Source organism: Chaetodon auriga, chromosome 10 (genome assembly GCF_051107435.1).
Source record: "Chaetodon auriga isolate fChaAug3 chromosome 10, fChaAug3.hap1, whole genome shotgun sequence".
Classification (NCBI taxonomy): domain Eukaryota; kingdom Metazoa; phylum Chordata; class Actinopteri; order Chaetodontiformes; family Chaetodontidae; genus Chaetodon; species Chaetodon auriga.
This window is the reverse complement of record NC_135083.1, coordinates 12,663,337-12,683,082: the sequence shown is the minus strand read 5'-3', so window position 1 is coordinate 12,683,082 and position 19,746 is coordinate 12,663,337. Positions and strand designations below refer to the sequence as shown.

At 44.0% G+C, this 19,746-nt stretch overlaps 1 protein-coding gene across 9 annotated transcripts in view; it reads right to left on the bottom strand.

The window, feature by feature from the left end:
- Window positions 1–19,746, bottom strand: part of nav1a (neuron navigator 1a) — an 82,924-nt gene that overhangs the window by 7,657 nt on the left and 55,521 nt on the right. For 5 of the 9 annotated variants that reach the window (XM_076742156.1, XM_076742155.1, XM_076742162.1 and 2 more), the window contains 11 exons: window positions 15,440–15,578; window positions 11,985–12,288; window positions 7,060–7,888; window positions 6,447–6,950; window positions 5,714–5,755; window positions 4,990–5,141; window positions 4,701–4,880; window positions 4,562–4,614; window positions 3,981–4,058; window positions 2,223–2,306; window positions 864–1,202 (listed from right to left, as the gene is read on the bottom strand). In XM_076742156.1, coding sequence (XP_076598271.1) covers window positions 864–1,202; window positions 2,223–2,306; window positions 3,981–4,058; window positions 4,562–4,614; window positions 4,701–4,880; window positions 4,990–5,141; window positions 5,714–5,755; window positions 6,447–6,950; window positions 7,060–7,888; window positions 11,985–12,288; window positions 15,440–15,578 — 2,704 coding nt within the window. Of the gene's footprint in view, window positions 1–863; window positions 1,203–2,222; window positions 2,307–3,980; window positions 4,059–4,272; window positions 4,297–4,534; window positions 4,615–4,700; window positions 4,881–4,989; window positions 5,142–5,713; window positions 5,756–6,446; window positions 6,951–7,059; window positions 7,889–11,984; window positions 12,289–15,439; window positions 15,579–19,746 lie in introns of all 9 variants that reach the window. The other 4 variants (XM_076742157.1, XM_076742159.1, XM_076742158.1 and 1 more) reach the window with 4 other exon arrangements.

Below are 19,746 nucleotides of genomic sequence, written 5' to 3'. Positions count from 1 at the left end.
TGGAAGCAGAGGTAAAACAGCTGGCCTGGATAAAAAAATGTAATCTCTCCACCAGCACCTCTAATGCTCACAAACAATTCCTGGAGTCTTTAGAGGTGCTGGCAGGCTAGTGTTGTTACCTTGAGCAGCCAGGCTAGCTGTTTCCCCCTGTTTCTTTACGCTAAGCTAAGCTACCAGGCAGTTGATGGAAGCTTGATATGTAATAGACAAACATAAGAAAGAAAGCAAATAAGCACATTTCCCAAAGTGAGAACCCATTCCTTTAAGCTTCCAGTCATTTTCTGCAAATAGGTCAAAGTTATCGTGGGTGCATGTGTTTGCAGATTTAGTACCCAGCTGCTGGGTCAGTCAGGGTTACTTGGTAAAGCTGTACAAAATTTTACTGAAGGACAAAATACACAATAAAGCATGGTGTAAATGAGGAGAAAAATAATTAAAAACGGCATTTAATAAACTCCGATGATGAAACTTTTTATGGAACATCATGTCTGCTGATTGCCGCTCTAACTGAATTACAGCCATCCATTCATATTTAATATTCACAGAACAGGCAGCCAATCAGTAGTCTGGGAGGTCAATGAGCAGAGATGGAGGGTACTTGAGGACTGTGTGGTAGTTTTAGATGGTCCATCATGCTGTAGAAAAGAAAATTATAGAGGCTTTGTAGGGACACAATGACTGCACTCACCTCAAAGACCTAAAACAGAAAAATAACACAACACAGAGGAGGGAGAAACTGGTCACACTTGCTGTTATCTGGTTCATGCTACTATGTCATTATCACTGCGGAGAATGAACAGAGCATCGACAAACACCAGGCTGTGAGAGTAAAACACTGCCTCACATGCAGGGTGTGATCTTACCCAGCTCTTCTTCTTCTTCTTCTTCGCATCCTGGTCCTTCAAGCTGCCCATGCTCGACATACTGGTCAGACTGTTGAGACTGGAGATGCTCTCACATGAGTTCTGACGACGGATTCGCATGTCTGGTAAACAAGAAAACTCAACATCAAAAGAGGCAAATATGCGGAGATGCAAGCAGGTGTGCAGAGAGAGAAAGAAGAGCGGGAAGATCCGCTGGTCAGTCTCCAAACCTTTCATGTTGTCTGGGTTGTTTAAAGCTCCATGAATGACAGCCTGGGCTTCTTCATTCCTGGCCCTCAGAGCTTCGATGGTCTCCCTCAGATCCATCAGCTCTGAGTCCTACACAAATATTTCATACATATCAGTGAGGGTTGGAATAAATCAGTTTGCCTCCATTTGCAAAAATTTTGTTTATTTTCTAAATAACTTCTATTGCACAATCTCGGACCACACTGTACTTGTATAATGATGCATGTGACAAAGATTGAAAATAGCAAATGGTTTGACTAGATGAATCTTGAAATGCTCATTTTAAAAACCATTTTCTCAAATTTCTACTGTTTTTTTTCTTTTTAAATATTTCAAACAAACGTTGATATATTTCAGATTTTTGTGGTAGTATTGTCTGATGTTTTAGTCAAACGCTACATCTCAAACCTACAGAGTGAGCTGATACACCTGGTGGGCTTGATCCTGCTCATGATGTTAACAGTTCAAAAGGACAAAGAGTCGAGAACAAAAGAGCCTCTCTGTGCTGCTTCTTGTGTGCTAAAGTCGATCCCACTCCACTCTAAAAAGGGCCACCCGGCCCATCTCCTCAAGGTTAAAGAGCCTGTGCTCCAGGCTGAGCTGCACAGGTCAGTGCGCTGGCACGAACAACAAAGAGTTTTTCTGGAGCGGTCTAGACGGGCCTTTCAGTGGGAGCACCAAGGCATGAAGCACTGCGAGAGACTCCTCACATTTATACACACACGCACACACATTGAACCCTGCCTTGGGCGCTGATCAATTCATTCGCACCAAAACAGATACAAAGGCTGAAGAATGCAGGAATGTGATGTTTGGTGTGAGTGCATGTGCAAGCTGTTTGCACTTATCATTCAGCCTAAAGAGAAGGCTTTTTTTTCCCATTGATCCTCTGTTTTCTTCTCACACTAAGTCACCCTATGGGGCCGCAGCCTGGGCCTCTAACCTACACTGAGCTCCTCACCGCAGGCTGTGATCAAAGTGACCTCGCTCCATGTTAGCACGATGTTGCCTGCTTTTAGCTGACTGCTCATGAGAAGAGCACAATGGCGGAATGCAGCTGGAATTTGGGTTTGTGTGTGTTTGTGTTTGGAAGTGTGGATGTGATGTTACCTTCTGTTCGTGGCTTGCTGACAGACTCTGCAGCCGAGCTGTCATCAGTGCCAGGCTTTGCTCAAAGGCGGCCACCAGATTTGCCTGTTTGGAAAGATGAAAGACGAAAGCAAAAAATTTATTTTTCCCCGACATTTTAACTGAAGTAGTTGTCTGAAACAGGAAATCAGCAGGATTTAAATATGCTGATATTTATTCATATTCATGGTCTTTAACAGAGCATCAATATGGCACGGACAAAGTACTGAGGGACTAATGAAAGTAGAATCTGACACCCAAGCAGCAGCCGACTCAATACATTTCGTCGGCCCTTTATCCCTCATATATGAGATACTGAAGAGCTGAATAACGCACAAAGGCTGAACAGGATGTCTCCTGTGGAAAATTCACCTCCTCCCTAATCTCTCTCTCACACACACCCACTTTAGCCAAGAGCAGGAAGGGAAAATGACTTTCCCTTCTCCTTTATAGAATGTATTAATACAGTAAAACAATGGATACAGCCCAGTCATTCATTTAGCACATAATCATGTTGTGATCCATGCATCTGTTCTGCCTATTCACTGTGCTCGCTTAAGGTCAAACAGTATGGGAAAAAAATCTCAGGGGAAAATGCGCGCGCACACACGCACGCACACATACACACACACTCGCGGAAGCATTTGATGGATGAGTGCTGCATGAAGCCATGCATAATGCCTGTGCTGTACTGCTGCACTTGGACCAATGGAAATGCTGACAGGGTGGACATACAGAAACAACCTTGTAGAGCAGAAAGAAAGGGCAAAGCACCTGTGTGTGTGCGTATGTGTTTGTGTGCTGAAGTTAAGTGGCTTGGGGAGAGGTTCAGGAGTAGGTTAACATTATTTAGGCCTCACATGGATAAGAAATGTGCTGAGACTGCACAGAAATGGTCTATGACTGACTGACATGCCTCAGTCTGGATTTTAAATCTCTGAAGGAAGGAAGAAGCTGGATTGGCTGGTGATACTCTTTTGTTATTGTCAACCAATCCAATCTCAAGACCAACATCAACAATTAGCATTAGTCTGTCACTCAATACATTCTGACTTTGCTGTCCTGTATGTGGCACACAGACCAAAGCTCACTGATTCCTACTGAAGATGTAATTCTTTAAAAACAGGTCCTGAATACACAGTGTCATTATAAACACAAGTCGATAACAAGTTTGACTGGGACTATTTTCAGCTGTGGATCAGTAGTGAGTATTTATGGCAGCAGGACTGTGTATGTGGGACCGGCTCAAAACAAGAAAGCCCATGTTCATCATAATGAAAGAACATGTCTTTTAGGACAACAGTGTGACTCAATGATGTATTTTTTTTACAGTTTTTGGACAACAGTGGAGGAATAAGGTTTATTAGGCTTTGGAAACACAGGCAATACCTGTCAGTAGGATCAATTCATTGTTGTTTTTGGTCTTATAATGGCAACAGTGAAACTCCAGCAGCAATAATCTGGTACACTATCATAATGTGAGGGATGTTTAATATACTATGCAATTCTGTCATATTTTTATGTAAAACAGCAAGAGACAGTACATGGTTGAAGGCATCCTGACATTATTTTTTCTCTGCCTGCTTTTACTTGTTCAACACTCATGCTGTCTTTATGAGCAGCAGGGACATTAGTTCAATGGACAATTTAAGGAATCGCTCGGAGAGTTGAGACTACTGCAAAGGAAAACCAGCTCTTGTAAAGTAACGATTAGAAAGCTGGCAGATAAACAATACGTACGTTTGCTGTCAGCTGTGTCGTCAGACAGGACACCTTCTCCTGGGAGGACTCCAGCTCCCTCCTCAGCTTACGGATTTGCTGTGAGGACAAACAGGTTTGTTACACTATAATAAAGAAAGGGTTACTAAATCTGACAATAGCTGACATTACACGAGTGATGAGTTGGGTGGATGTTGTTCATGAAATTAATGACAGACTTGTTCTCCCACAGGAAACAGGGATGAGAGTGACAGATGAAAGGACAGAAATGAGACAGAGAGGAAGAAGAAAGAGCAGGAAAGAACACACTTACCTCTCCCTGAATCCTTTCCTCAGCCTTTCGAAGCAGGGGGAATAAAAGTCAAGATGTTAGATGACACAAAGGGAGAGGAGAAGAGAGGAGAGGACGAGAGGAGACTAATAAAGTACTGGGCAGACCAAGGGAGAAAGTCTTGTCTCTAGTGTGTACTGTCTAATGTGTGAAACTACAGAAAAACATCATTGAGCGCACAAACATCACACACATTCACACATAAATACACCCAACACCACACCACATAGAGAGCTGTAGCTACCTGAGACTTCATGTTGCCCACACTCACCGAAGAGTAGCTTGACGAGGCGTTGGATGCCAGGGAGAGAACAGACCCATGAACTGAAACACAAAATCAAGAGCAAAAATAAACCAATAAGAAGCCAGATTAAAAAGAGGGTTCCACAGCAACACCGAACTGGGCTTACCTTCATCAGACTCCTTGTCCCTGAAGGATCCGGAGCGAACCATTCCCATGCTGCGGGGGCGTTCAGCCAGAGACAGCGTGCTGCCCAGTGGAGACGCTCCGTACAGCTCCAGAGAGGCATCGTGTGTTGGGATGCTGTTGGATCGAGTCATCCTCGGAGGTCCACCGACAGGGCTGGGTACTAGTGAGACACCAGAGGGGTCAAAGGAAAGACAGTTACCGATGTTACACATGGGGAATACACATATATATATTAATATATATATCTACACACACAAACACACACTCACCCATGCTGCTTGTCTTGGAGCTGCGGGGCAGGGAGGTGGGCGAGGACAACAGTGGAAGAGTGAGTGAGTCGGTCATGCTCAGGATAGTATGAGAGTGTCTCCTCTCTCCTTTCTCCTTCCCTTCCTCCTCAACCTGGGAAGCACCGCTGAAACTGCACAGACAGAGGAGAAAGTCAGTGATGTTACTGATAGATGTTAGTGTACTAATGGCAAATAAACTGTCAGTCATGACAGAATTCATGTTCAATGTTGTCTAAAAGTCTGTTTAAAGTGGACTGAGAACACTCAACAGCAGCCAAAGAAAGATCACATGATAGTTATATGTTTTTATTCTTTAAATTAACATGGTCACCTATTATCTTTATACAAGAAGAGCTAAATTGTTGATGACATTAAAGTTAAAGAAAAGTTAAAAAAGCCCTTTTATCTGCTTATAGCTACATTGCAGTGTGCTATAAATATTTCTTAAATGTTTACACAGTTTTTAAAAGTTAAATTGTGTTACAGGGCACCAATGTCTTTCAATGAGCGGAAACACAAACATAAAGCTGCTGGCAGGACACAATCAGATACAGTTTTGAAGGGATTAAAGGAGGATTAGCACAATCTGTCATTCACTGAGGATCTTATCAATGGGATCTCTGTATGTGTGCAGTTTAAGAACTGTGGCCCATCTGCGTCAGACCATCAGTGAGAGTGTGTATGTATGTGTGTGTCCACTTACCTTAAACCTTTCTTTGGCAGCGTGTTTCTGTCTCTCTGTGAACTGTGGAGATTAAACAATGTCATTATTTAACCACTTGCGCAGGGAGTTATTAAACTCTCAAGAGGAGGCAGCAGGCACAAAGAAGCACAGTAAGACTGGCAGACAGCTAGTGTCAGCCAGTAATTATGACTTCAGTCACTGGGGCTGGTACAGCACTGATAATAAGCCTGTAGTAATAATAGCCTGGAAGCCCCACAGTCTGTGCGTGTGTGAGTGTGCATGCATGTGGTTGTCTTTACTTCTTGTTTGAGTTCATAAGGTAAACTGACTTCTCAGCCTTCTTATGAAACTGTTTTCTATAATTTGGGCAATATGTAGCATCTCGTACCACATTTAGAACACAAAAACACAATATTTTTCAGTTTTCTGACCTCCATGAGAAGGTGATGGAGGTAAAGCATTGTCTTCAGGACTGATGACAGATTTACTTTACTCTCACTCTTCATAAATGCCATCGCTGCAAATCAAATCACCTTTATACCTGCCCACTTATTGAGGGGGTGATGGTGGTGCAAAGATGTCCCTGATTACTCCTGCTTTCCCTGAACAATGAATAATGTTTGTGCAGTTGATTCAGCTGACCAGTAGGTGGAGCTACAAAGCAGTATTTTGAAAGAAGAATGAGAAAAGCGTCCCATACTTTGCATGCACGTGCAGTGTGATGTGATCTTTCAGCAGAACTGAATCTCACCTGTCAATGAGAGACATTGAAACTTTACTTCCAGAGCTCCAGCTGGCAGGAGGGCCTCTGTCCTCCTGTCTATCTTTGTCTTGGGACTCAATGGTGGTGTAGCCTCTCATCAACTTCTCCCTCTCTCGGGGCTCTGGGGCCAGACTCATTTGGAGAGGCAGTGACTCCATGCTGCGATGCAGCCCAGACAGACGAGGGCACAGCAGGGGAGAGGTACTCCCTCTGCTCCCTTCAACCCCGAGTGAAGAGACCTGCCTGGGCCCCAACCCGGTCCCCGAGCTCGAGAAGCAGGCTGAAGAGTTCACATTGAGTAATGGGGCAGGGCTGGGGGTCAGGCAGGGGCCAGTAGAGCTGCCTACTGAGTTAGCCAGGTCCTGGAGTTTAGAGTAGGGAGGAATCTTAGGTGGCAGGGAGTCATGAACTCCCTCCTCTAGGCTGTTGGAGTTCAGCTTGTCAAGCTGGGCCATGGATGGAGGTTTTGCCAGGCTGCGCACCCCAGATAACCTTAAGACAAAGAAAGACAGAGTTGAAGCAAACCCATATTCCTAATCTAGTCTGTATGTGTTGGAAAAGTACTGGGAAAATGCACCAAGTATGTTTTGTGGTAGTATACCTGTGTGTGTTGGGTGAGGGCAGGTCCATGCACTTGCCGCTGCTGGGAGGTCTCAGCCCTTGCAGCTTCACTCCGTTCTCTGAGGGGGTCTGAGCAGGGCTACCCTTCAGAGACCCACCTCCACACTCCGAGTCAGACACTACAGCTTTAGCTTTGGCCCTCTCTTTCTCTTTCTCTCTGTCTGTCTGATTGACAGGACTGGGACTTGGGATCCCACGACCCCCTGCCTTACTCAATCCTGTTCCAGAACCAAGCCCTGAGGCGGGTTCTTTGAGCCTCGAGCCCTGGGGCGCTGTGCTGGAGGGTTTCATCAGGCCCGAGCCTGTGTCCATGGTAGTGCTCACTGGCCGAGCTGAGCTAGGCCGGGTTAGAGTGAGGGTGCTTGTCTTTGCTGGGCGTGGTAGAGAGCGGTACTGGAGAGACGTCCTGGCGTTGGGAGACAGAAAACCACTCTGGTCGCTGTTTGAAACATCTAGACTTGTCTTACGTCCGCCACCACCACCAGCGCCTGGTTTGACAGGGATACCTGATGTTTTGGCAACCTTCCCCACAGTTGCAGAGCCACAGGGTATGGCACTGCCACCTGTACTCAGAACAGTGGGTATACTGGTATTGCTGGTTCCATTACTGGTAGCTGTGGTGGGCTTCTTGAAGCCAAAGTTTCCACCAGTTGAAGGCCTGACCAGGCCGGATGGGGGTTTACGTTGCTCACCAGCACCAGTACCATTTCTGTGGTCTTTTCCAGCATCAGAAGAGGAGCGCTGAAGGCCGGAGGTCTTCACTGCTAACCGAGACTTATCCACTGGTTTCCCATCTGACTTCACTGTACCTACAGAGGTAGAGGAGGAAAAAAAACATCAGCGGTAAGTAGCCTGAACAGTTTAAAGCCTGAACAGTCTCTGGTGGTGAGTGAGACTAACCAAGCCATATTAGGACATGATACCTTATCTCAACACCTACATGGTCTGACTGTCTGCTGATAAAAACAAATCCCTGTGTGAGCAGACAGACGGCGTGTAGACCAGACTCTCAGCCAGCCCCACACACATACTTATCGCATACTTACTCCTCTTTTCCATCCTGATGAACTAAAACAGTTTTCCCTGCCGTTCCAGTAAAGTGCACGTGTGCGTGTCACAGCTGCAAAGCGCTGAGATTAACATGTGCAGAGTGGCTGTGGAAAACCGGTGTTCATATTTACGAAGCGTGTCTGCGGGCACAAAACTGCCTGAAACACCCAGTCTAACTGAATTTCTCCACTCTTGAAGCTCTTTGGGGAAAGAAGGTGGTGGTGACAGATAACTTGGTGGAACAGAGGTTGAAGGAAAAGTGTGTGATTTTGTCCCCATCTGTATATTTCCCAGTTGGCAAATTAATTGGACTTGTTTGGAAGTTATTATGAGAAAAAACAGACTATTAGACACATGTGCACTATATGCACCACCCAGACGAGTGCAAGGCTGCACTGCCCACGCTCTTAATTTGTATCTAATGGGAGTTGTTATGGGAGGTTTATATACAAGGCATTAACAGAGTCAAAGAACTGCTGTTGAATGAGACCCACCGGCGTGCTGCCTTGGGACATCTGGAGTCACTTAAGGGTATTTATAAACCCGCAAAAGACACATACACACACATAGGGCCAGATATATATATATACCACACACACTCACGGTTCTCAGTGATTGGATCTTATTGGAATGTGACACTGACAACACATTACGCTTGGAGTCCTTCTGTAAATGTGAAAATTGGGTTTACATGTCGAGTCATAAACTCAATCCATCGTATAACCGCAATGCTGTGTGTTCCAAGAAAATTTTAAGCTGCAGAAACACACTGTTGGCAGTGAGAAGCAAACACTGACAGAATCCAGGCATACGTATTAATTTTGACCTAAATGAATGATTTATTGACACCGGCTGTGGAGACAGTGGAGCTCACAGCTTGATACAGCGGCATGTGTAGAAGAGACTGTGAATCATGGCGTGTCTCGACGCAAGAGGTCTGCATGTCTGAATAGATGGAGATCTGAATGCACAGGCAGACACAAAAATCCTTTGCATACTGTAAAATTTCAAGCACTGCCATCTCTGGATGTTGAAGGAAAATGGCTCATTTATATTTTCCTTCCTTCTTTGTTTTTCTATTGAAGGCCAGAGGGGAGAGCCGTGGAATGAGGACAGTATAGAAACACTCTCATATTCCTGTTGTTTCCCATCAACCATCCATACGTCTATGCTCATATTCATGGCTGTTAAAATACAGCATGAGTGTTTATTTGTGTGTACGTGAGAGAACTTTTGTTGCAGACAGTTGGCTGAATGTATCTGCAGGTGTGCGTGTCAATGTGAGTGAGTGCATGTGACACAGAGGACAGAGGGAAAGATGCATGACCAGTCAGCTGCCATTGGCTGACAGAATGATCAACATCTGCACGGTGTCCCACTTCCAGACTACATCCTAATTCTAGCATGTCTGCAGTGCATTCACGCCAAAAGTGACAAAAATCAGTAAACTAAACCATTGTGTTTACTATCAGCTTCACTTTTGAATGTACTGTTAATGGGCACTATTTTCCCATAATGCAATGCAAGAGAAATAGAGGCAATGCTCACAGCTGGAAGAAATTAAAACAAAGTGTGGATGTTGGTTCCAAGGCTCCACCAAGATCTCAGAAAACAAACCAAATAAACGTATTAATTCTTTGGAGAAGCATTTTAATTTCTCCTTGTGTAGTTTAAATGTCAGTAGTCACATCTATTTTATTTTATTTTTATAGCCCCAATATACAAATTTGTCTCAGAGGGCTTTACAATCTGAACCACACACAGCATCCTCTAACATCAGACTGTAAATTTGGAGAAAAAGAATAATCTAACTAATTAATGCTAATAAACTAACTGTGTAAGTGTAACATAAGGTTAGCATATAGTGCAGACTGCAGTATATACTACTGAATGGGTATACAGTGTGGAAGTGTTTGTCTATCCCTGGACAAGCTGCTCCTTCAACGATTTCACACTCTGTGTTTCCCTCAATGCTGCAAACACACAGACACATATACATAAAATATGAGACACACACATATCCTGCCAAACCTCAGAGATGAGCCGATTTCAAGCATGAGCAGCAAAGACATCTCTAAACATCTTAGACTGTCTGGTTAAATTCATGAGCTCCTTCACATTGATGAGCAGTGGTGCCCCCAGACATTTTTCATGGGGGTGAGTAGATGGGGCCACTGAAATCTCTGATTGGCACCAAAAGCCAACTGGTTTTTAGTAATTCTACTATGCTGTCGAAATATCGTAATGTTGTAAGCAATGTCAATACGAGAGCTAAGGAATCGTATACTTTGGCTTCTTATTTTACAGTTAATGTTTCTAATTATCTGATGCACAGACTAACACCTGTACAGTTCACATTTTGACTTCCACAACAATCCTGTTTTAATTTGTTGGGCCGGTTGTCCCTTTCCTTAAAAAGACAAACACACAGCTTTAATTTGAAAGAGTACATTGATTGAAGGAACAAAACATTTCGGGGGAACAAGCCTACTCAAGTTTAAAAACACCACACAGAGGCCTCCAATTACTGCAGGAGTTAATTACTGCTTCCAATCAGTATGTTTGGTTGTGTTCAACCAATCAGTGGGTCAGTGGGGAGCAGTAACTATCAGGGTCCCTGTGGCCCTCCCTTGCCACCCCTTGGTGATGCCACTGCTGATGAGCTGCTTTCACTTGACTTCATCATCTGATGAATTAAGTGGCAGATTGAGTAGCCTTGATAGCAGATTTATACAGTTCACATCAATAACAATAACAGCCTGACACACAGATCACAGGCTGGTTCAACACACGTTTGGTGTATCTGTCATTTCAACAGCTGGCAATGCAAACACAGGACAGTCCCACAGAAAGGGGACTGTTTATACAGACACTGCCGAGCTAGACTGGCACATAACACTTCAACTAATATCCTGTTGTTTTGGTTGTCTATGTGTGCGTGTGTGTGTCTCTGTGCTTACATAAACAGCACACAGATGGTGTGCTTAAAAGACAGCTGCACAATCCCCACTATTGTGCTCTTTGTGTGCGAGTGAGAGTGTGTGTGAGTGTGATGGGTGACACTCTGTAAGGCTGGCACAATCTTAGATGTGTCCTTACTCACACACTCACATGCAGACACACACGCGCACACACATGCTATTACAAATGCACACTGTCACTGGTCCAGTTGTTTTGGGTACAAGGCCTTTATTTAAGCACTATAAATTGTCTCTGTCCAGCACAAAAATAAATCTTGGAAAGGAAAGGCTGGACCAATAGGAAGTAAGAGTGTGTGTGTGTGTGTGTGTGTGTGTGTGTGTGTGTGTGTGTGTGGTTGGCTGGCAGGAAGGGAGTGGGTGGTGATGGGCGTTTGATACATGGCACCACTTTCTAAAGGCCTGGAGGGTGGGCTGCAGCTGTGGATGAATGTGTGGGACAAAGACAGAGAGTGTGTCTGTGACTGTGTGTGGGTGTGAGACTGCCAGAAAGAAGGGAATATTAAAAGACAGCCAAAGAAATGTGTCACTCTCTTCAGGTTATGCAACCATTTCAAGTTTAGCTATATATATGACACCTCACTGAGGCTGTGTGTGTGTTTCTCACATAGTGCTGCTTTCAGGGACAAACTTCTAACTACTGGGGACAACTTGTCCAACTGGGGACAGCGCTCTTGTCCACAACTGGAAAACAGCAGATTTTTGGGTCAGCGCTTAAGATTGTGGGATTATTAGGGTTAGGTTAAAGTTAGGGTAAGTATTAGGGTTAGGCAAGTAGTTGTTATGGTTCGAGTAAGTCTCCAGGAAATGAATGTAAGTCTATGTGACGTCCCCAAAAGAGACCAAAGTCAACGTGTGTGTGCATTTCTCCGCTCACCTGCCACTTTCAGTCCGCTCTGAGAGGTGTGTGTGATCGGTGAGGTGACTCCTACAGGTGGGTTTCTTCCTTTCTTCAACATATTTCCCTGACCCAGGGTCTGAGGTTTCTTCAGTTCGCCTTTCCCTCCTTCCTGCCCCTCCCCCTGTGTCCGCGTCTTTTTCCATTTATTGGCTGATTCAGACTTGAGACTTCCCGTATCGTAGACGCCGCTGCCCTGGCTCTTGCGGCTGGGTTTGGTATCGTCAGTGTCCCAGGAAAGACCACTCTCCACCAGAGATCTCTTCTCTGCGTCCGTACGCATCTGTTAAGAGAAAGAGACACTTGATTAGAGACAACACGCCAAGAAATTGTTTAAGAAGTGAGTGTGAGAGATGGATCCAGTGATTATTTGTATATGTCTGATTGGTTGTTTGCTTTATAGGCATTGTTTTCCTAACTCTCAGGAGGCCCACTTACTGGAAGTATGTTTTGACAGACTAAAAAGAAGAAAAAACTGAACACAGGCATCAAAGTGCTGCAAAAGAATGAAAGAGGAACCAAGCTTTTCTCATCTCACATAAAGACTGCATATGGCTTCAATTCTGACGTTAGTAAAATGGAAAGCCTTCCACACTGGAATCTTCTTATAACATAAGAAGATTATTAGTCTCATTTTGATAAAAACTTAGGAAGACCGCAGGTTTTCATAGATGAGATTTGGTGAAAGGATCTTTATATCCAGCATCTGTCGGTTTTGGGGAGTGTAGAAATGACTGCCTTTGCCGTGTTCTCTGAAGCAGCCACAGGAACACCTGAGAGATAGGTGAGCTACGTTAGCAACAATCTAGATTAGCAGAAGCACTATGGATGAAATCCTAACTGCTATGAGGGTTGTATGTTGACAGATTTCTCTCTGTGAGAACTGAGAGAGCTCCATCACTCGATGAAGACCACGTGATCCAGCTGAAACTTCTGGAAAAACGCTAGTAAGTTGGCCATGTCTTGGGATTGTTTTTCCAGGCTACATTTGGATTTTTTTAGCCACTTTTTTTCCACCTTTTTTTTTTACGCAAGAAAGATGTTAAAGTGATGGCACTTTTTGCAGATTAGATTACAATAAATACAGTTAAATCCAATTTGAGTCCTCAGAACTGTACTCCATTTACTGGACTCCACCCCAATACTACTACAACTTTTCCTTACTTAAAATCTTGTTTCTCTTTGGCTGAGTGTAATACATTTCCTGACATCCCTTAATACAATCCATGTTACAGAGTTAGCTTGGGACACTGCGATGAATGAGCCAATGGAACAACTCATTGGATTGTTTATGTGAAAATGTTGTGCATCCCTTGAAATGAGAACTTCTTGTTCATTGGTCACAGTTTGAAAAAGGCCATTTGATGAGGTGTTTGGATTCAGACAGAACCTCAGACTGAGCAGAAAAACATGTCTAACACAGTCAACCCCCCAAAAACACTCTCACTGATGTCTCATCTCCCCAGTCTAAATCCTTCTGAATGCTGTTTGAACACTTCAAAAGAGACAGCAGGGGAAGAAACTGACCAACACACACACACACACACACCCACATACATGTGTACGTGTGTGTGTGTGTGCTGTGTATGTGTGTGAGAGTCTACATGAGGATGGGTATGACTAGTTTTCACAGACAGATTATTCTTCCCCCTCTTGGAGACAGAGAGTTACACAACGCGTCGGGAAGGTGTGTGTGTGTGTGTGTGTGTGTGTGTGTGTGTGTGTGTGTGTGTGTGTGTGTGTGTGTGTGTGCCAGTTTAGGACATTGCACCCAGCGGTTCTCATGAGGACTCATGCTGAATTCCTTTTTTATTAAAACCAATAGACCCCATGGGCAGGTTCACATCACACGAGGAGGTGGTATGCGTGAGTGTGTGTGTGTGTGTGTGTGTGTGTGTGTGTGTGTGTGTGTGTGTGTGTGTGTGTGTGTGTGTGTCCTGTTTGACCAGACATTGTTGATAAAACTTTGTCATTTCCTCACACATTCCCTGATTATTGAAACAGGGCGGGTGGGATACACATCTGGCCAGATAGCTGTGGCAAAACATGGATAACCACACAAACATACAGACAGACGTATAGACACAAAAAGGTGTATTAATACAGTCCACCGTACAGAAATCTAGGTTTCTGTACCACCAACACACACCACTTTGTGTCTTTGATTCTCTCACTCCCTCTCAGCCATGCCTTCTTTGTGCCCTCCTTTCTCCATAACGCTTCTCTCCTCCGCCCTCATACCCTTGTTGTGTGTATTATATAATATGTGGGAGAGATGAGGAATGGATGTAAAGTGGGAGTTGCCTTTGAGGAAATTAAAATTAGCAGGAGCAAAAAGAGAGAGAGAGAGGAGGAAGCAGAGACAAAGAAACGACACAAAGAGAAAACATAAAGAAAGACATCAGCTGAGATCAGGGAGCCATGTGTATTAGGCAATGTGGGGTGCATGATGATGTGATGGCTGGTTGCCATGGCAATGATGCCATGGGGGGGTGATGGTTGCTATGACTCCTGCAACTAGGCGTGGAGGGAGGCGCCCCGGTTCTTGCGGCTCACTGGCCCGGATGCAGGACTGCAGATGGCCCTGTGTGTGTGTGTGTGTGTGTGTGTGTGTGTGTGCGTGTGTGTGTGCAGATGGCCACGTTCTCGACCTGTCCTTCAGTTTACAGGAGAAGAAGACAAAGACCCGCACTCTCAGCATCCCTGTGCTGTGGTTGCTATGGTTACAATGATTCCCCTCTCTCTGACTCCCTCTGTCTCTAAAATCCCACCACATCAGTCACATTAACCACATTGCGGAGGTGTGACCTACATCAGACACACTGGGAACCCACACACACACATGTTCACACACTGTCTGGAACCCATACAGCTACAGATGGATCTTAAAGAACCTCAAGCAGAGCTGCAGACAGGATTTTAGAAGCACTGAGGTCATGGGTCCTAAATCCTCCCGTCTCCACACAGTCTTTTAACATAATCACTCAGGATTTTTGGAAGAATACAATTTTTTCATTGTAGATCAATGAGCAACAACTCGATCTGTGGTTCCACTGGTTGATCATTTTCACACATTTCTCTCTAAAAGCTCCAAAATAAGCCTGACTAGTTCTTAACACAACCCACAAAAGACCAAAAGGCAGCCTTGCGGAACACTGCAGCTGTCCAGCACGCAGTGTGTGTATTGCGGCAAACATCGATTGCTGCAGATGTGATAAATATTATGGGTGTGTGTAAAGAATACTTAATTAGGCTTTGTTTCTGATGCCAGTGTCCTGCTGCCAGTTGTGTGAATGACACATCATTCAGCACCTCATTAACAGCCCACTGGATTAACACCTTAATCAATACCGTAACCAACACACACTTCAAATCCATCTGTGTCAGACAGTCGAGTGTGTCTGTATGAGAATACTCCTGTGCGTGTTACTTACCACAATGGCTGAGTTTCTGCGGGAGCCAATGGGAGTGGTAGGGAGGGAGTTGAGGGTGGGACTCGTGTTGAACTCTTCAGAGCTGAGGTTGTCGGAGCCGTCACTCAAACCACTGCTGATGGAACTGCTCTCATCCCAACTAAAGGAAACAACGATAAACAAGATATGTCAGATATTATTCATACATTCGAGCAGTGACTTCCAACTAAGGCTAGATGTAACCCAGTAGCTCAACTGATAATAACAAAAATAATAGAAATTAGTATTTGATGAATAAATATATATCCACAAACCGTATGAAAACATATTGGGTAACCATATTGACTTATATACTTCATAATGTTCAGTAACATTCAGTTTAAATCAATTCAAATGATCACAACTGGAACATGGTGTTTTCAATAAAATGTAGACAGCTTATCTGTGGTGAAGTTGTGGAGTTATTGTACTGTAGTAATTAGGTTAAATCCAGACAGATGGTGTAAGTTTGCTACTACTTTCTGTGAACAAATTCGGAAAAGTGACTGAGTAGAGCCTCCTTGGACTGATAAACCTGAGTTTAAGGCCCAATGCAATCAAACATCCACCTTTCTGAAAGTGTCCTTGATCAACACACTGAGTCCTTTCCAACTTCAAGGGTGTACAAAAGCTAATTCTGTCCCCCTGCAAAGATCGATGGAGTATCACACACCACCGCGTGCTCTCATACCTGAGAATACCTGAAAAAAAACAAAGCAATCTGTGACAGTTCACTGGATATCTCCTCAAGGTTATACGCTGCATGAACTAACAAAACTCCACCAGCTCAGTTACATCAGCGGTTGGCTTACTTGGCTCCACGTCTTTCAGTTTGTCTTCTGATTAAATATTCATCAACACAGACCTCATTTAACGCCGCCTGCTCTATATACCTAACTTTCACACTGCAAACAGTTGGCAAACTGAAATTTAGAGCGCTCTCGACATCACTTCAACCCACACACACAAAAATAGCACTGAAGAACGTATACACCGATGCATGCGCCCACGAGTGTATGCAGGAGGGGAGTCTGTGCCAGGACTGTGGAGTCTGTCCGCTCGGCACACATCTGCTTAGCTGTTTTACCTTCTCCCAGAGAGCAACTGTTCTGAAAATCCTGACACAAACAGGTCGGGGTCGGGGTGTTTCTGCAGTGGTTCCCTCTGTACAACTACAACATCAATAAACATCTGACTGAAGGCAAAATTACACTCAAATCCACGATGTTCACTACAATCCAGGAACCTATCTTGTCTATTTCTGCCACCCTTTTTAATTTCTGATATTTGACAGCAAGAAACTCAAACATGCCACTGTGGTAGCTATCTTGGACTATTGTCTGCTCTACGCTGGAACCCTATTGAGCATTTATGAATACAAAACACTACAGCGAGTCTTAACCTGAACAAGAGGAGATCACAATCGTCCAGTTTTTGTTCCTGTGCTATTAAGAATCGACTCTTCTTTTAGTGTTTAAATGTAATTACTTGCTATCTTGACAATGTGGTCGAAAAGTGGGGGTCAACTCCCTCAATCTCAACGCTATTTAAACACCTGAGGCCTTTGAGAATAATTTTTAAGACATACATGTATAATCTGGCTTTTAGTAAAGTTTTTTTTCTGTCTTTTAGCTTCCTTTAATTCCTTTCGCCATGTCACCATCACCTTATGTCCCATTGTTAGTATTGTTTTCTTATTGCTTCAGTTTTACTATTTTCTTATTTTAATCCTGCAAAGAACTTTGTTGACTTCAAATACGAATAAAGCTATTATTATTTCCTAGAATGCCTTCCAACAAAGTTTGGAGAAAGCGGCTGAACTTGTCACATTTAGCTGGACGAGTTCTCCAGCCGAGAAAGCTGAATCGTGCTCTTTATGATATAACTAGCAATTTGTGGTTGACATTGGAGCACTTCCTGTCCGATGATAAAAGATATGAATGCTGTATCTACAGTAATACGACCACTCAAGGCTTATAAACCTCAAGAAATAATTGGAACAAATCTGTCATCTGACTCAACACAATGACTTGAATGAGGAAGGGGGAGAATGGGGGGAGAAAAAGGCACATCTGAGAGGTGTGTTAGAGTGTGTCGCTGTACATCCACATGTGCTTATATACAATAAGTAGGTCAGGTTTAGAACAGGGGGTTGGGGTTTTTTCTCTTATTAGGGTCAATAGGTTAGGACTGATATCATACTATACTGTAAAACAAGTCGAGAGGTGGGGCTTGCATAATGAGGTCATGTATACTGTGTCACAGGGCAGGATGGAGGGAGAGAAAGCGGTGTGGGCCTTCCGGTTGGGTGCCTGTTTGGGTCACGCTGTACCCTGGGGGAGCTGACGGTGGGGATCAGGGGAAGAGGGGCAAAGGGAAAGCCCACCCTGTCTAGCCTGTGGATACATAGACACAAAAAAAGAGCAGACGAGATTTCACGTCTGAAGTGGCTGTCATGCTGTCTTGTCTATATGCCAAAGGAGGATTAAGGGCAAATTGAAGACTTGGCCAGACACATCCAGCGAGTCGACCTACACTTCCTGTCTCAATGTGAAACACTACAAAAACTTCACTTTTGTTAAAAATTTGATGGTAGGATTTGACACATTTCCTATTATCTATTTTGTACATCTATTTCAAATGAATGTTTACAAGATGAAAAAAGTGACCTCCTGAAGACGGTGCTCTTCCATTAAAGCTGATCTTGGATTCCAGTTTTATACCAGATTTCTATGTACTCCCTTGTACAGAGGGAACTAATGCACTGTGAACTCATCCAGACTGGATCTATTTGTATACAATACTTGCTCATGTGTCATTCATTCCTCATTGAACAAACTCACTGTTGGGAGATAAACTTCCTCTCCGGAGACACAGCTGTGTTTTACCATCAGCGCCTCTCTGAAGCAACACCTTTCTTTTCATATCCTGTTATTCACCTCACAGCTGTCTGCATGTCCACTAGTGCTTTGGTGAATGATAATGCTCTCTCTGATGAATAATTCACATCTGATAGGAAACACAACAAGCACAGCCTCTGCTGAATTTGGTGCCACTCAGCCGACTGATGTGAAAACAGGAACCCAGAAGGAGACAGAGGAGGTCAGAGGTCAAACATCACGGACAGCACCAGCACCAGATACACTGCCGAGTAACAGAAAGCGGAGGATTTTATCTGATTTATCAGTGAGATTATCTCGATCAATGTGAATGGGGAAAAAGAAAGCGGAGTATTTTTATCACCAAGAAGAAATTCTGTATTGTTCTATTGTTTCCCTTGAAAAATGAAGTGAGCGACAAAAATCCCAAATCTACCGAGGAGAGACGTTCCATTAAAGGCTGCTTAGATGAGACAAGAGGACGCCTCAGAGACACAGAAAGTAACTGAGATGTTGAGACAGTGTGGGCGCCAAGAGGAACATAAGAATCAGAAGTCAATCACAGTCCGTCAATCTGTGCGTGTGCGTGTGTGTGACTGTCCTGGCAATACATTTGACTGCCTTCAGCTCTGATCTGCAGAAATCATGTTCAATCAGACTTCAATGACGAAAGCTTCTCAGTTCTATGAGGAGGAAATCTTTCGTTCCAAGAGACCTTAGAAATTATCTGCTGAAGGCTTTAAGCTTTATGCCAGTGCAGTTTCTTTGTAAAACACTGTCCAAGTCAGTCCAAAGGTTTTTGGCTGAAAAAGAAACTTTCTTATTTCCAAGCCAAAGCCTTTTGTCCTCAATCAGTGTCTGCCAATATATGGCTGCACCAGATCCACCATCGTGTCATCCAGCTCCTTTTTCTCTCCCATAGTCCTCCATCAACTCCCAGTGGGTGAGATAAAAGGAAGTCTGAGCTTGAAAAGAGGGCGATGAAACACGAGGATACTCAAGAGAAGAGGGTGAAGTGGCGTGTGAGGCGCGAAGAAAGAGCTGAAATGACAAGCACGAGGAGAGAGAGAGCAGTATTGTGGAGAGAGAAGTGCTGTCGATGGCACTTAGAAAACCTCCTCAACATCTTAGGACATGATGCACTCTCTCAAGAGGACAGTCTCTCAACTCTCCCTCTAAACTTCCACCACCTTACCTCCTCTACCTCAACCCGCACCATCCTTCCTTCTTTTAAGGGCAGCTTATGAAATCTCGAGTTATAATCTCTCCGCCTCGTCTTTTTCATTCTTTAGCAGCAGCTGCAGAGACTGAGGGATAATATTAGCACCCAATTCATCTACATCACCCCTTTCATGCATTAGCTAATGTCTCACTGCAAAGCACCATTTCAAGTCAAGCCACTTCCCTGTC